At 45.5% G+C, this 15,565-nt stretch overlaps 1 protein-coding gene across 1 annotated transcript in view; it reads right to left on the bottom strand.

The window, feature by feature from the left end:
* LOC145358991 (uncharacterized) overlaps positions 1–15,565 on the bottom strand; it is a 51,412-nt gene that overhangs the window by 12,333 nt on the left and 23,514 nt on the right. The window contains exons 6-7 of the mRNA XM_080213348.1: positions 14,564–14,711; positions 9,267–9,515 (exon numbers count right to left, since the gene is read on the bottom strand). Of these exons, the coding sequence (XP_080069474.1) occupies positions 9,267–9,515; positions 14,564–14,711 (397 nt within the window). The remainder of the gene's footprint in view (positions 1–9,266; positions 9,516–14,563; positions 14,712–15,565) is intronic.

Genomic DNA, 15,565 nt, shown 5'->3' with positions numbered 1-15,565 from the left:
TGTTCCCTATCCCTCTTATACAAGTGCCCTTCCTTTGCAAAGACTTCCCAATGGTCCACAAAACTAAAACCCTCTGTCCTACACCAATCCCTCAGCCACGCATTCAGCTGTAGGATCTCATTATTTTTATCCCTGCTATTACTGGGCACTGGCAGCAGCCCAAAGATTGCCACCCTGAAGGCCCTACACTTCAGCCTGGCTCCCAACTCCCTGAACTGCCTACGTATTTCCCCCCTACTCTTCCTTCCTACATCCTTCTCTCCTACGTGTATAATTACATCCGCCTGGGTCCGTTGGCCCTTCAAGATTCTCTCTACCCTCTCCGACACATCCTGTACCCCTGCTCCAGGGAGGCAGACTACCATCCTGGAGTCCCGCTTTTGCCCACAGAACCGCCTATCAATTCCTTTAACCCTCCCGTCCCCCACCACTATCTCACATCCAGCCCCCTTCCTTCCCTCTGAGGCATTCCGGTCTTCCTCTCTTGCCCTTTCCACCCCAGTTGTTGCTTTACCCCTGATATCGTGGGAGACTACCTCTGGGGTAGCCTTTGGAACATTACTCCTTTTCTTTTTCCCCTTCCTAACTGTAACCCACCCATCCCCCCTCCTAGGCTCTGGGATCCCCTCTTGAATCTGGTTCCTATTCATTATCGCCTCATTCTCCCTGACTAAAAATAAATCCTCCAGCCTCAGCTCCAGTTGCCTAACCCGGGCCCTCAAACGCTGCAACTCCAGACATTTGGTGCAGATGTGGACTCTCCAGAGATGCTGTGTCTCCAGGAACTCCCACATATTGCACCTAATGCAGCTGACACACCTCCCCATGGACCCTGCCATTTATTTCACCACCCTTAAACTTATGGACACATAAGTAACCCTTGATCCCTTTACCATGCAATAACCCATCTTTCGCTGTTGTCAATGCAGTCTATGTTCTGGCCTCCACAGCCTTCCGTAGCAATTAATTCCAGACTCACCACCGTATGGCTCAATAAATTCCTCTTTATCTCCATTCTAAAGGTTCATCCCTTATTCTGAGCTTGTGTCCTCAGTTCCTAGTCTCTCCTACTGATGGAATTACCTTCCCCACATACTCTCTATCCAGACTTTTAAGTATTATATAGAACATAGAACATTACAGCGCAGAACAGGCCCTTCGGCCCACGATGTTGCGCCGACCAGTTAAAAAGCAATGACCCTCTAACCTAAACCAATCCCTTTTCATCCATAAACCTATCCACAGATCTCTTAAATGCCCCCAAACTAGGCGCATTTACAACTGCAGTATTCTGCAAGTTTCAATTAGAAACCGCCACCACCCCCACCCCAGCACCACCACCCCCCCCACCACCCCGCCCCATCACCCCCCCTTCTCCTTCTACATCAAGACTTCCATTCCCACGATATTTCTCGTGAACGTCCTCTGGACCCTCTCCAAGACCAACACATCCTTCCTTAGAAGCGGGATACGTAATTACTCACAACATTCCAAATTGGTCTGACCAAAGTCATACAAAGCCTCAACAGTACACCCCGCTTTTGTATTATTTTCCTATCTAAATGAATACCAATATTGCATTCACCTTGCTAAATACCAACTTAATTTGCAAGTTAACCAGATCAATTCCTCCACCATTTTTTTGTTCCATATTACTACTTCTCCAGCATCATTTTCCAGCTGTCCAATGCCCACTCTTGTCTTTCCATTTCCCTTTCCATGTCTAAAGAAAATTTTGCAATCTTATTTTGTACTACTGGCTAGCACTCATTCATATTTCACCTTCTGCCTCTGTTGGTCTTTAAAGGATTTCCAATCCGTTGGCTTCCCATTAGCCTTTGCGACATTGTATGTTTGTCTCTTTTGCCTTTGTGCTGTCCTTGACTTCCCTTGTCAGCCACTGTTGCGTCGTCTTTGCCTGAGTTTGCTTCTTCTTGGCATGAGATTTTTGCTGTGTTTCCTGAATTATGCCCAGAAACTCCTGTCATTGTTGTTCCATCATCTTTCTAGCTAGCTCCACTCTCAATCAACCCTGGACAGCTCAAAGAACAAAACAAAGAGAAAAGCGCAGTACAGCTCAGAAACAGGTCCTTCAGCCCTCCAGGTCTGCACCGACCATGATACCTGCATAAAACTCAAACCGTCAACACTTCCAGAGTCCACATCTTTTCATTCACACCCTATTCATGTATTCACCGAGAGGAGCCTTTATGCTACCTGCTCCCACCACCAGCCCAGGCAGCGTGTTCTAGTCATTCACCACGATCTGTGTGAAATACTTGCCTCACACACCTCCTCTAAACTTTTCCCCACGTACCTTAAACCTGTTTTCTAGTACATGACTTTTCTACCCAAGGAAGGAGGATCTGACTATCCACTCTGTCCATGCCATTCATAATCTTGTAAACCTCTATCAGGTTGCCTCTCATCCTCCGTCTTCCCAGTGAGAACAAACCAAGTCCATACAACCTCTCCTCACAGTGAACACATTCCACACCAAACAGCATCCAGATAAAATCCTTCTGTACTCTCTCCAAAGCATCGACATCCTTCTGGTTGTGTGGTGACTAGAATTGTACACAATGTTCCAAATGAGGCCTAAATAAGATTCTATATAGCTGCAGCATAGCCTGCCATTTTATATAATCAATGCCCCGACTGATGAAGAACAAAGAACAAAGGAAATTGCAACGCCGGAATAGGCCCTTCAGCCATCCAATCCTGCACCGACCATGCTGCGTGACTTAATTAAAGTCCCCTATCCTTCTGTGGATCATGGCCCTCTATTCCCATCCTATTGGTGTATTTGTCAAAATGTTATATGCATTCTTGACTACTTTATTCACCTGCCTTACTATTTTCAGTGATCAGGGGATATGTATGTCCAGATCTCTCTGTCTGTCAACGCTTCAAAGTGTTCTACCATTTATTCTATAATTCCTACATGTATTCGACCTTCCAAAATGCATTATCTCAGATCTGCCTGGATGAAACTCTATCTGCTATTTCTCTGCCAAAATCTCCAACACTTCTCCTTATCCCTGTATCCTATGAATCTGGTGAACTGGTGCAGCAACACAAACCTCTCTCTCAAAAATGCCAGCAAAATATAAGAGTTTGTCATCGACTTCACGAAGCATAGAGGAGAACATGCCACTTCGCACATCAATGCGGACGAAGTAGAAAAGATCGAGAGCTTCAGGTTTTTAGGTGTCCAGATTATCAACCTGTGCCCCCATGCCGACACTACAGTTAAGAAAGTTTACCAACGCCTCTACTTTCTCAAAGGCTAAGGGCATTTGGCATGTCATAGAAGAATCATAGAAACCCTACAGTGTAGAAAGAGGCCATTTGGCCCATTCAGAATGCACCGACCACAATCCCTACCCCATAATTACTGGCTAATCCACGCATCTCATGACATTAAGGGGCATTTTTTTTTAGCATGGCCAACCTACGTACCAGCACATCTTTGGACTGTGGAAGGAACCTGGAGGAAACCCACGCACGCATGAGGAGAATGTGCAAACTCCACACACAGTAACCCAAGCCGGGAATCGAACCCAGGTCCTTGGAGCTGTGGAGCAGCAGTGCTAACCACTGTGCTACCGCACCACCTGACAGCTACAACTTTCGGCAACTTTGATAGATGCACCACAGAAAGCATTCTTTCTGATTGTATCACAGCTTGTATGGCTCCTGCTCTGCCCAAGACTGCAAGAAACTACAAAAGGTCGTGAATGTAGCATTTCTGAGTGTCCATATCATGGACAACCTAACCTGGTTCCTGCATTCCGATGCAATGGTTAAGAAAGAAGGCTAAGGAAATTTAGCATGTCTGCTACGGCTCTTAATTTTTCAGCAGCAATCTTTCTGGTTGTGTTATAATTTGCTTTGACTCCTGCTCTGCCCAAATCCACAAGAAACTGCAAAAGCCCAATCCTTCATCCAAACCAGCCTCCCATCCACCGACTCTGTCGTCGCTTCCCACTGCTTCGAAAAGAGCAGACATCATAATCAAGGACCCCACGTATTCCGCACATACTCACTTCCACCTTCTTCCATGGGGAAAAATATACAAACACTTTTGTTCACATACCAACCCACTCAGGAACAGGTTTTTTTCCCTGCTGCCATCAAACTTGCATTAAGGTGATCTTTCTCTGCACCCTAACTATAACTAACACAACATTATGCAGTCTCTCGTTTCCTTCTCTATGATTGGTATAGCACGCAAGAAACAATACTTTTCACTGCGTGCTAAAATAAGCAACAATAATAAATCAAATTAAATCAAACCAAGTCAGAAGACAATCCTGTTCATAGAACATATAGAACATAGAACATTACAGTGCAGAACAGGCCCTTCGGCCCACGATGTTGCGCCGACCAGTTACAAAAACAATGACCCACTAGCCTATACCAATCCCTTTTCGTCCATAAACCTATCCAGAGATCTCTTAAACGCCCCCAAACTAGACGCATTTACAACTGCAGCAGGCAGGGCATTCCAATCCCTCACCACCCGCTGGGTAAAGAACCTACCCCTGACATCCGTCCTGTAGCTACCCCCCCTTAATTTAAAGCCATGCCCCCTCGTGCTAGCTTTCTCGATCCGAGGAAAAAGGCTATCACTATCCACCCTATCTAAACCTCTAATCATCTTATATGTTTCAATAAGATCCCCTCTTAGCCGCCTTCTTTCCAATGAAAACAACCCTAAATCCCTCAGTCTCTCCTCATAGGACCTCCCCACCATACCAGGCAACATCCTAGTAAACCTCCTCTGCACCCTCTCCAACGCCTCCACATCCTTCTTGTAATGCGGGGACCAGAACTGCACACAGTACTCCAAGTGCGGCCGCACTAGAGTAGTGTACAGTTGCAACATGACGCTGCGACTCCTAAATTCAATCCCCCTACCAATAAACGCCAAGACACCGTACGCCTTCTTAACAACCTTATCTACTTGATTCCCAACTTTCAGGGATCTATGTACACATACACCTAGATCCCTCTGTTCATCCACACTATTCAAAGTTCACTATCTGCAACTCCAACAATTTTGGTGGACTTTTTACAAACTTACTGAGCAGACCAGCTACATTTTCTTCCAAATCATTTATACATTTAACGAACAAGAACTGTCCCAAAACTGATCCCTATGAAACACTATTCAGAAAATTACCCCTCTACTGCAACACTCTGTCTTTTTATGGCCAAGCCAGTTATGAATCAATTTTGCTATGTCCCACCTGATCCCGTGTGACTTCACCTTTCATTCCACGAGGTACCTTATCAAAGCCTTTACTGAAGTCAATGTATATAACATCCACTGCCTTTCCCTCATCTTTAATCTCGTTGTCCATTAGTGTACACTTAATCTGGACAAGTGGGCAACACAACAGCTCAGTGACTATCACCGTCTGCTGTACAGTTACAGGGACCTGGGTCGGATCTCCGGCTTGGGTCAATGTCTGTGGGAGTTTGCACATTCTCCCCATGCTTGCGTGGGTTTTCTCCGGGTGCTCCGGTTTCCTCCCACACCCCAAAAACGTGCTTTTGTCCCTGAATTGGATCTCCCTTAATCTGGCGCACACATAATTCCCTAAATTTGCACCCCCTTTATTGTGGGTTCCACTAGAGGTAGACAAAAACGTCATCGGTAGAAGAAAGACTTGAATAAGGCACTCACTGAGTGTTAAAAGCACAGGCCTGTAGGCCCGAAGGGCCTGTTTCCTGTGCTGTGCTGTTCTTTGTTCACTTCCTCGAAAAAGTCGATCAAGTTAATGCGGCTTAACCTCCACTTCACAAAAAAATGCTGTCTGTCACTAATAAGTCTATATTTTTTCAATGGAGAGTAAATCCGGCTCCTAAGAATGTTTTTACGTAACTTATGTACCATTGATGAAGGCTCCTGGATTATTCCTGCTGCCCTTCTTAAACGATGGAATAACATTGTCTATTCTCCAGTCCACTGGAACCTTTCCTGTAACCAATGAGGATATAGAGATATCTATCAAGGTCCCACCTCCCGCATGCCCCTGTAGTTACTCCACTGAGATACCGTTACATCTGACTCCAGCTGCTCCCTGTCAAAGTGAAGGGTGAATTATATCATACAATGGTCACTTTCTCCTTAAGGTACCTTCATCCTAAGCTTCCATCTCAAGACTGCCTCATTTCACATCACCAAATCCAGAATTCTCTGTTTACTAGGGGGCTCCACCATAAGCTGCTCCAAAAACACATCTTGCAGATATCCCACAAATTTGTTTCCTTGGGATCCACTACAACCTTTTTTTTTTCCAGTCCACTTGCATATTGAAGACCCCCCATGATCATTGCAGCCACGCCTTTCTTTCACGCCTATACCTATCTCTTGGTGTACTTTGTCCCCAACATCCTGACTAATGTTAGGAGGCCTGTGCATTACTCCTATCAGGGTCTTTTTTGCTTCTGAAGTGCTGCAACTCTAGCCACATCAATCCTATGGCCGGACTTTAACTGTCCTGCCTGCCATTGAAATCAGAGTGGGTGATGGGCAGACGAGGGAAAGGTCTGTTGACTTCGGGCAGAGTTTAACGGTTTTGGGGCGAGCGAGGTTGTAAAGTCACACCATGTATTCTCTGACCGTATATCCTTCCTTGATATCAACTTAATTATTTTCTTATGAACAAAGCAACACCGTCCCCTCTACCCATGTGCCTGTCCTTTCAATAGGATTTGTATCTTTGGATATTTAGTTCCCAAACTTAGTCCCCTTGCAGCCATGTCTCTGTGACACCCACAACACTGTACCTACCAAATTCAATCTACACCAAAAGCTCATTGACATTTTTTCGTATACGTCATGCATTCAAATACAATATCATCAATCCTACTTTAACCCCTACATCCCCCCCTTCTCATAGTCCTCCCAGCATCTGATGTGCAGTCTAAGGATCCTTCCAATATCATGGCATTATACTGAAGACATATCTGTTGTGGGGTGGGGTGGGGTGGGGGGGTGGTTGTCTTGTTGAAATGCCAACAAACATTTAAGAAAACCGATCGTGTGAGATCATCAGATGGACAATGTCATGGAGGGATTAGATTAGGTGAGTATGAAAATGAGGGCTTTACCAGATCAGCTGGTGACAGAGATAGTGAGCACAAGGAGGATGGTAAATGGGACTTGGTGAGCGTCAGAATATGCACGGCAGATTTTGAAATGAGCTTTTACTCTGCAGCTCTGTAACTTGGAGGCTGGTCGGCAGAAAACTGGAATAGTTGTGACAGCTGGAGTGAGGCAGAGGATGCTTCTGGTGGTGACAGTAGGCAGGATTCATGATGTAGTGGATAGAACAGGAACTGGCCCTTGGGCCCTCCAAACCCATGACAACCCTGATTTCCCAAGTTTACCAGGCTGATTCCAGGGATGGCAGGACAGATGAATGAGGAGTGATTGATTAGGTTAGGATTAATTTTGCTTGAGTTCATTCGCATGAGGGGGGAACTCAAAGACTTTTAAAATTCTAACAGGACTAGACAAGGTAAATGTAGGGAGGATATTCCTGATGTGTGGGATTTCAGGACCAGGGGTAACAGTCTGAGGATTCAGGGTAGACCACTTAGGACAAAGGTGAGGAGACATTTCTTCACCCAAATAGTGGTGAGCCTGAGGAATTCATTGTTACAGGAAGTAGTTGATTGCTAAACATTGAATGTATTCAAGAGACAGCTGGATATAGTACGTGGGGTGAAGGGAATGAAAGGTTATGGGGAGAAAGCAGGATAAAGCTATTGAGTTGGATGATCAGTCATGATCGTAATAAATGGCAAAGCAGGCTCGAAGGGATGATTGGCCTCCTCCAACTCTTAGCTTCTCCTTTTCTATGTTTCTATAATGTCCAAATTAAACAAATAAAAGCTACTGTCCTTACTCTGACCATATCTCTCTTTTTCCCACATTCTCTGGCAGCAAGTTCCAGGCACCCACCACACGCTGCATGAAAAACCTCCACTGCACCTCTCCCTTAATCTTTTCCCCCTGAACCTGTGCCACCTCATAACTGACACTACCACCACGGGGAAAAAAAAACCTCTGACTCTTCACCCTGTCTTTTCCTCTCAATTTTGTAGAGCTCTATCAGATCTCCCCTCAGCCACTGTCTTTCCACTGAAAACTCTCTAGACTATCCAGCTTCTCCTCCGAAACAACACCCTTGAGAGCACGCAACATACTTTTAAATTCATTTGTTGGACATGGGCGCTCCTGGGTGATAGACATATTAAATTGCCCATTCACAGTTGCCCTTTAGAAGATGGTTGTGAGCCAGCTTCTTGAATCGCTGCAGTCCATCTGATGTGGGTTGACCCACAATGCTGTTAGGGAGGGAATTCCAGGATTTTGACCTGACGACTGTGAAGGATCTAACAATATATTTCCAAGTCAAGGTGTTGAGGGGAACTTGCAGGTAGTGGTAACTCTATGTATCTGCTGCCCTTGTCCTTCTAAGTGGAAGTGGTCTTGGATTTGGAAGGTGCTGACTAAGGAACTTGGGTGAATTGCTGCAGTGTATCTGATAGATCTGCTGCTACTGGGCACCGATGATGGAGGAAGTGGATGTTTGTAGATGTGGTGCCAATCAAATGGATTGCTTTGTCCTGGATGGCGACAAGCTTCTTGAATTTTGGTGCACTTGCACCCATCCAGGCAAGTGGGGAGTAATTCATCACACTCCTGGCTTGTGCCTTGCAGATGGTGGATAGACTTTGGGGAGTCAGGTGGTGAGTTATTCGCCACACTATTCCTTGCCCCTGACCTGCTCTTGTCGCCACTGTGTTTATGTGATGAGACCAGTTGATTTTCTTAACTGGTTGGGTTAACCAGTTGGTTAACTCAGTTAACTGGTTGAGTTTCTCAGTTGGGTTAATTCTAGCGTCCTGGTGAACCTTCTTTGCACTGCCTCCAAAGTTACTCTTCTTCAGGTAGTGTGATGAACAGCATTGCAAACAATATCCGAAATGGGGCCTAACTAGTGTTTTAGATGGATGCATGGGATATGCATCCCATCTATTAAACAGCTCAATGTCAAAGAGTTAATAGAGCGTGTAATCAATCTGGGCCAGCTTCAGGTACAGGAATAGAGTAAACAGACAGGGAACAGAGATTAAGTGTGAAACTGAAGTCAATGGACTCCATGTTCCAAAACTGAAATAAGAAGACGAATAATATAGCGAAACATAGATGACAAACAAAATAAGTGAACACAGAGACTTACCAGGAACACCAACAATAGCCAAGATTGGATAGTAAACCCCTTGAATAAACCAGAGGACAAAACGGATGCGTCTTGTTAACGGTAATGAACCAAACCAATCTTCAGAAATAAAAAACAGACCCTGAGCAAAACTCCTGTCCAGTGTTGTAACATTCCCATCCATCGTTCCTACATTCTGATCCATTATTGGAAGATCGCAATTCATTGCTGCCAGATTCTGGTCTATCCTCAGCATCTCCCTCTCTGTTACTGCCAGAATTGTCACTCCCGCTGACTCAATGGGACAGCACACTGAACACAATCCCTTATTAATAGAACAGGGAAAAGGCTCCAGTGACACTGGCTGGATCCACGGAGGCTCACATCAATTACAGTCGCTAAACAAACAACTTTTTCAGTCAACCCCAAAGTGTTTTTCAATGAAACACTTTTCATATCACAATGGAATGGAACATTTACACAACCTGGATAATGGTGGAGGTTCACTGAGAGAAATACAAGTGGAAATAGTAGAGACACTGGCCATAATCTTTCAATCTTCCCACTTCTTTTGAAATTAATTTTATGGAATGCGGGCATCACTGGCTAGTCCCAGCATTTATTGTGCATACCTAGCTGCCCTTATGAAGGTGGTGGTGAGCTCCCATTTTGAAGCACTGTAGCCTGTCCAGTGGGTTCAATCACAGCACTGTTAGGGAGAATTTGGACCCAGTGTCAGTGAAGGAACAGCCGATATATTTCCAAGTCAGGATGAAGAAAAGTAGTGTGATCCCTTTAAGGGAGAGTGAGGACTTTATAACCACTGTCCAGGCTGTGCATTCAATTGCACCTCTTTAGCTTCAACAATGGTTTCCTTTAGCAATTCAACAAAGCCTACTGGCTTATCCTGTTTTGCTATGATTGCTGTCCCATTGCTTTTCTTAAATTACCAACACCACAAATTCACATGTCCCAACTTTATTATCGTCAAAATTTCTCAGGCTGTTTTTCCCCCTCTCCCATCCTCGTGGCTTTCCACTTTAATCAGAGGTAAATTATATTTAGAACATAGAACATTACAGCTCAGTACAGGCCCTTCGGCCCTCGATGTTGCGCCGACCAGTGGAATCAATCTAATGACCCTCTAAACTATTCCAATGTTATCCATATGCCTATCCACTGACCATTTGAATGCCCTTAAAGTTGGTGTGTCCACGACTGCAGGTAGGGCATTCCACGCCCTTACTACCCTCTGAGTAAAGAACCTACCTTTGACATCTGTCCTATATTTATCATCCCTCAATTTAAAGCTCTGTCCCCTCCTGTTAGCCATCACCATCTGAGGAAAAAAAGCTCTTACTGTCCACTCTATCTAGTCCTCTGCTCATCTTGTATGCCTCAATTAAGTCACCTCGGAACCTTCTTCTCTCTAATGAAAATAATCTCAAGTCCCTCAGCCTTTCCTCATAAGGCCTTCCCACCATTCCAAGCAACATCCTGGTAAACCTCCTCTGCACCCTTTCCAATGCCTCCACATCTTTCTTATAATGCGGCGACCAGAACTGTACGCAATACTCCAAGTGCGGCCGCACCAGAGTTTTCTACAGTTATAGCATGACCTCACGGCTCCGAAATTCAATCCCTCTACCAATAAAAGCTAACACACCATACGCCTTCTTAACAACCCTATCAACCTGGGTGCCAACTTTCAGGGATCTATGCACATGTACACTGAGACCTCTCGGGTCACCCACACTACCAAGAGTCTTTCCATTAGCCCAATATTCTGTAATCCTGTTGTATAGAACCTTTAAGCTCCAAGATGAGATTGGTAGAATTCAGATGTAAATATGAATTCCTGATAAGTATATACGGGGTATTTGCAAAGTGGTTCATTAAGCAGATAAGGCTCATATTAAAAATCAAGTACACTGGATAGTCAACTCCACGCCTTCAGTACCCTCCTTGGCACATGCTACATCCAAATTTGAATTTTGCTCGACTCAGTCATCTTCACCAATGAAATATTCATGTCCTGTGAATACTCTTGCATCTCAAAATGGTTTAGTAATAAATAATACAAACAAGATGCTGTATGACAATGTATGATACAAATTGGTACCAGTTGTATTAGATTTCACTAAAATTCATTTATCTGACTGGTGTCCCTCTCAACTTAGATAAATATATTTTCACTTAACAGAGGCTGTGAAAACAAGAAGTAACAAAGGAAGTGCAGGAATGGTTTTGTGATTCCAAAAGCCATTAGAGCAAGGATTTAATTAATGTTTTAGCAACTATTTATCGTGCAGTATCATCCATGGTTAACACTATTGATTTGGCAAATCTAGATCTTAAACATTAACCCAGCAGGTTAAGGAAGTAATGGCTGAGGTAAATAACAATGATCAGAATGCTGCTTCATCATCATGGTTCCTACAACTTGCTTATCAATATGTGGTGACTGCGTTAGGAAGGCGTGCTAAAAACATTAATCACATTATTAAAGACAAGGCAATTAATGATGGAATCCTGTGTACTGTCTATGGGAATTTACATAAGAACATAAGAAATAGGAGCAGGAGTAGGCCATCTAGCCCTTTGAGCCTGCCCCACCATTCAATAAGATCATGGCTGATCTGTCGCTGCTCAGTTCCACATTCCCGCCCTCTCCCCATAACCCCTAATCCCCTCTCTTATCAAAAACCCATCAACCCACGTCTTAAAAATATTTAGCGAGGCAGCCTCCACCACTTCAACGGGCAGAGAATTCCAGAGATTCACCACCCTTTGAGTGAAGAAATTCCTCCTCAACTCCGTTCTAAACCGCCCCCCTTTTATCTTGAGGCTGTGCCCCCTAGTCCTACTGTCTTTTTTGAGCGGGAAGAGTCTCTCCACCTCTATCCTATCCATCCCATTCATCATCTTATACGTCTCAATGAGATCTCCCCTCATTCTTCTAAACTCTAACGAGTACAAGCCCAGTTTATTCAGCCTCTCCTCATCGCTCAACCCCCTCAACTCCGGTATCAGCCGAGTAAACCTCCTCTGCACTCCCTCCAAGGCCAAAATATCTTTGCGCAGGTGCGGCGCCCAAAACTGCACACAGTACTCCAGCTGCGGCCTCACCAATGCCCTATACAGCTGCAGCAAGACCTCCCTACTTTTATATTCAATCCCCCTCGCTATGAAGGCCAGCATCCCATTCGCCTTCCTGACCACCTGCTGCACCTGCAAGCTGGGTTTTTGCGACTCATGCACAAGGACCCCAAGGTCCCTCTGCACCGTCGCCTGCTGCAGTTTTTCACCACGTAAGTAATAGTCCTTCCTACCATTCTTCCTACCAAAGTGGACCACCTCACACTTGCCAACATTAAATTCCATTTGCCATTTCCTGGCCCATTCGCCCAGCCTATCTAGATCCTTCTGCAGGCTCTCCACACCCTCCGCACAATTTGCCGTTCCCCCAATCTTGGTGTCATCAGCAAATTTCGACACCCTACACTCGGTTCCATCCTCCAGATCATCTATATAAATGGTAAAAAGCTGAGGCCCCAGCACCGACCCCTGGGGCACTCCACTAGTCACCATCCGCCAATCCGAATAGCACCCGTTGACCCCCACTCTCTGCCTCCTATTTGACAACCAATCCTCTATCCACGCTAACACCCTACCCCCAACTCCATGTCCCCTGACATTCTGCAATAACCTCTTGTGAGGTACTTGGTCAAACGCCTTCTGAAAATCTAGAAAGACCACATCCACCGGCTCTCCTCTATCCACCGCCCTAGACACATCCTCATAGAACTCCAGTAAATTTGTCAAACACGACTTCCCTTTAATGAAACCGTGCTGCGTCTGCTCTATCAAGCAATTCCCTTCAAGATGCCTCGCAATTTCCTCTTTAATGACAGATTCTAACATTTTACCTACCACAGACGTTAAACTAACCGGCCTATAATTCCCCGCCTTTTGCCTGGCACCCTTCTTAAACAACGGCGTAACATTAGCCGTTTTCCAATCCTCCGGCACTTCCCCGGAATCCAGCGACGTCTGGAAAATAACCACCAATGCATCCACTATCACCTCCGCCATTTCTTTCAGTACCCTCAGATGCATTCCATCCGGTCTTGGGAACTTGTCCACAATCAGCCCCTCCAGTCTGTCGAGCACTGCCTCTCTAGTAACAGTAATGTCATTAAGACCCTCCAGTCCTACCACCTTTCCGTCGCTAACACCCGGCAAATTATTCACGTCCTCCTCCATGAAGACAGAAACAAAAAAGTTATTCAATACCTTAGCCATATCCCCATTCCCTACCACTAGGTCCCCTTTCTCATCCTCCAAAGGACCAACATTCACCCTAGCCAGCCTCTTCCTTTTTATATATTTATAAAAACTCTTGCTATCCTTTTTTATATTAAGCGCTAGCCCAGCTTCATAGTTTCATGATAGTTTGATGATAGAACAATTTAGGGAGAATTTAGGACACTCTAAACAGGGGAAGATTCCTCCCTGGATTACTAAAGTACAATTAGATGATCTAAATTGTGGACAAAGAAATCCTAATGTGTCCTGAACATCAGTTTTGAAGATTGACCAAGGTTTGGTTTGAGAATAATTGTGTGGAATATTACATAAGACTTCAGGATTAATAGCAGTGATTCTAATGGATGCAGTAGGATGGAAAGTATCAGAGGTTCAGAACATTACTATCATTATGGATGGTAATGGATCTGATATGGTGAGATATCTGATGGTGCAGAGAGGGAAGTTTGGTGGAAATGCCAACAATCAGAAAGTATAATTGTTTGTCCAGATCCCAATATATTCAAACAAACTGGTTTCCTGTGGGTTTAAAGTTGATGAGAATTTAACCTGTGTTGTGGAGATGAGGAATCTATCTGGAGATATCAGCAAAGCAGCTTGTAAAGGAGAGGGTGGATATTGTAGGCCCATTCCCATTGAACCAGGATCAGTCTGGAGGCTCTAATATCCCCCACACACTCCAGGGAAACCAGGCTGGGACAGGCTGGATGGGAATGGGGCTGAAATCCAGCAGAGAGAAGGCTGGATATTCCCTCATGGATGGGCTTTAGGTGAAGATATTGAACAATCTCACACTGCCATCAGACAGCAGCAAGTTTAGCTGCTGCTTATCAGACTGACATTGACCGGCACCAACCTGCTGAGCCCATCGCTGTGAGTTGTTCCAATCCATCCCGGGGGGGGGCGGGGGGGAGAATCTCTCTGTTTCATTCATAAAAACCGCCTTCCCGCCACCCGGAAATACCCGGATAGACAGCGGGAAGCGGCACTGCGCCTGCGCGCAGTGGGACGTGAGCCGCGGGCGCGAGGTATGGAGTCCACGCAGGCGCACTCGGAGCCGCGGCTGCTATTTCCCGCTTGCCTATTGGTCAAAGTGCGGTGACGTTTCCGTGGGCGGGCAGTGACGTCAGTCGCGCGCTGTCACCGTTTAACAGTCACGCCGCATGAGCATGAGCCGCTTCTTGCGTCACGGAGTGGGCGGGAACGATTTGTATCCTCCCTTCCCATTGGCGCATTCCGCGGTTCGTCAGGTAAAACCAGCCAATAGTGACTGGGTCCAGCAGAATGATTGACAGTCAGCCTGGGCCCGCCCACCCCGGGTGAAACTTGGTGTGAATTGCCCTCCATTGGGGACATTCCCAGGCAGCAAGGGCGGTGAGTACCGTCCCCAACATTCACACCATCCCACTCCCTCTCCCGTCCCCAACATTCACACCATCCCACTCCCTCTCCCGTCCCCAACATTCACACCATCCCACTCCCTCTCCGTCCCCAACATTCACACCATCCCACTCCCTCTCCCGTCCCCAACATTCACACCATCCCACTCCCTCTCCCGTCCCCAACATTCACACCATCCCACTCCCTCTCCCGTCCCCAACATTCACACCATCCCACTCCCTCTCCCGTCCCCAACATTTACAACATCCCACTCTCTCTTCCATCTGGGCAGCACCACACACAGATTCTTGTTTCAAAAATATGTTCATCAAAATCTCAAATAAACCATTGCAAATCTACATGTCTTTCAATTGCAATCAGTGCAGAATTAAAACTATTTACACTTCTATACAAATTACAGTCATTTCAAAACTTATAACTATATACACGCCTCAATAAATGACTGTGTGCCGTTATTGCTCAGATTGGCACACAGTTACACAGGTCAAGGGTGTTCTGCAGTTCCCGGGCCCTCGGTCTGCCTCCGTTAAAAGGCCTTTCCCAAACCACTTGTTTCTTTCCAAAAATATACATTACTCACAAAAATCTCA

The sequence above is a fragment of the Carcharhinus amblyrhynchos genome, chromosome 27 (genome assembly GCF_965287045.1).
Source record: "Carcharhinus amblyrhynchos chromosome 27, sCarAmb.v2.hapA, whole genome shotgun sequence".
NCBI lineage: Eukaryota > Metazoa > Chordata > Chondrichthyes > Carcharhiniformes > Carcharhinidae > Carcharhinus > Carcharhinus amblyrhynchos.
The sequence above is the reverse complement of the archived record's forward strand: the minus strand, read 5'-3'. Positions and strand labels throughout refer to the sequence as shown.